The following is a 1,078-nucleotide window of genomic DNA, read 5'->3' as shown; positions in this document are numbered from 1 at the left end:
GGGAGGACACAGTGTCGCTCAGGAAGCTGCTCAAAGTGCCTGAGAGCTTGTTGACCAGTTTGCTGTGTCTGGAAAAGAGAGAGAAGTAATAAAACATGCTCAAGTGGGCAGAGCTGCCAAGCAGCGGGCAGCGGGGAGAGGGTGGGAGATGGCAGAGCACCTTGAAGACAGGGAAACAAACCCCAGAGACAATAATGTGCCCTTCTAAGCACAGACAGAGCCTCCCTCTATTCAGGGGAATCCTCACTTATAATCCCACTAGAGGCCTGGTGCAGGAATTGGTGCACGGTGGGGTCCCTCTGGGTATTCTGCAGGGATTGGCCTGAAACCCACAGTCCAACGCTGCCTGCAGCTCCTACCTGCCACTCCCGCTCATCCTCTCCCCTCTGTGCCTGCCACAGGCTCACACCCAATCAGTCCCTATTGGGAGAGGCTCCTGCTGCCACAGCAGCGCTTGCCAGCCATGCATACTATGTTTGGTGCCTTCTCAAGGGGAGTGGCCTGCAGGATCTCGCTGAAACCGGCTCTCCGACATTCCCTGAGGGGTCCTGGATTGCAAGAGGGCACAGGCCAGGCCGAGGGACCCCACTGGTGCACGATCAGGGCCAGGGAGGGACGTAGGAGGTGGCCAGCTGGGGAGGGACCGCAGGAAGACTCCAGAGCATGTTTGGCCTGTCTCGCTCAACCCTGATTGGCCAGACCCCAGCAGCAAGCTAACGTACTGGTCCGAGCTCCTGTCCCCTGGTGGTCAGTGCACGTCATAGCGAATGGTTGAGCAGCCTTATCATATCATTGGCATATTATGCTTTGATTGGTTGTTTGGTTGTTCTGCCATTTGGTCAATTTGCATATTACCCTTTTTTTATATAGGATGTCTGACCAGCAACTCACCCCAATGCCTCATGAGAATCTCATCACAACCCTCTTAATTCAACAAATAATATAGCACAGCAACGATGTCCAAGGACCAAGCTAGGCTGGGACATAGGATGAGCAAAGCACAAACAGCTCTTAACCTGGTACCCAAACATTAAACAACTCTTCCTAAGGCTGGCTCCTTCCCACCTTCCCACCTCAT

At 54.0% G+C, this 1,078-nt stretch overlaps 1 protein-coding gene across 1 annotated transcript in view; it reads right to left on the bottom strand.

Annotated features, from left to right (window-relative positions):
• Positions 1-4: 4 nt before the first annotated feature.
• LOC107183779 (BPI fold-containing family A member 2-like) overlaps positions 5-1,078 on the bottom strand; it is a gene marked incomplete at its 3' end in the record, with an annotated part of 5,384 nt that continues 4,310 nt past the window's right edge. The window contains exon 6 of the mRNA XM_015566654.1: positions 5-68. Within this exon, the coding sequence (XP_015422140.1) occupies positions 5-68 (64 nt within the window). The remainder of the gene's footprint in view (positions 69-1,078) is intronic.

The sequence above is a fragment of the Myotis davidii genome, unplaced genomic scaffold (assembly GCF_000327345.1).
Source record: "Myotis davidii unplaced genomic scaffold, ASM32734v1 scaffold562, whole genome shotgun sequence".
Classification (NCBI taxonomy): domain Eukaryota; kingdom Metazoa; phylum Chordata; class Mammalia; order Chiroptera; family Vespertilionidae; genus Myotis; species Myotis davidii.
Note: the sequence above shows the minus strand (reverse complement) of the source record. Positions and strands in the feature narration are given on the sequence as shown.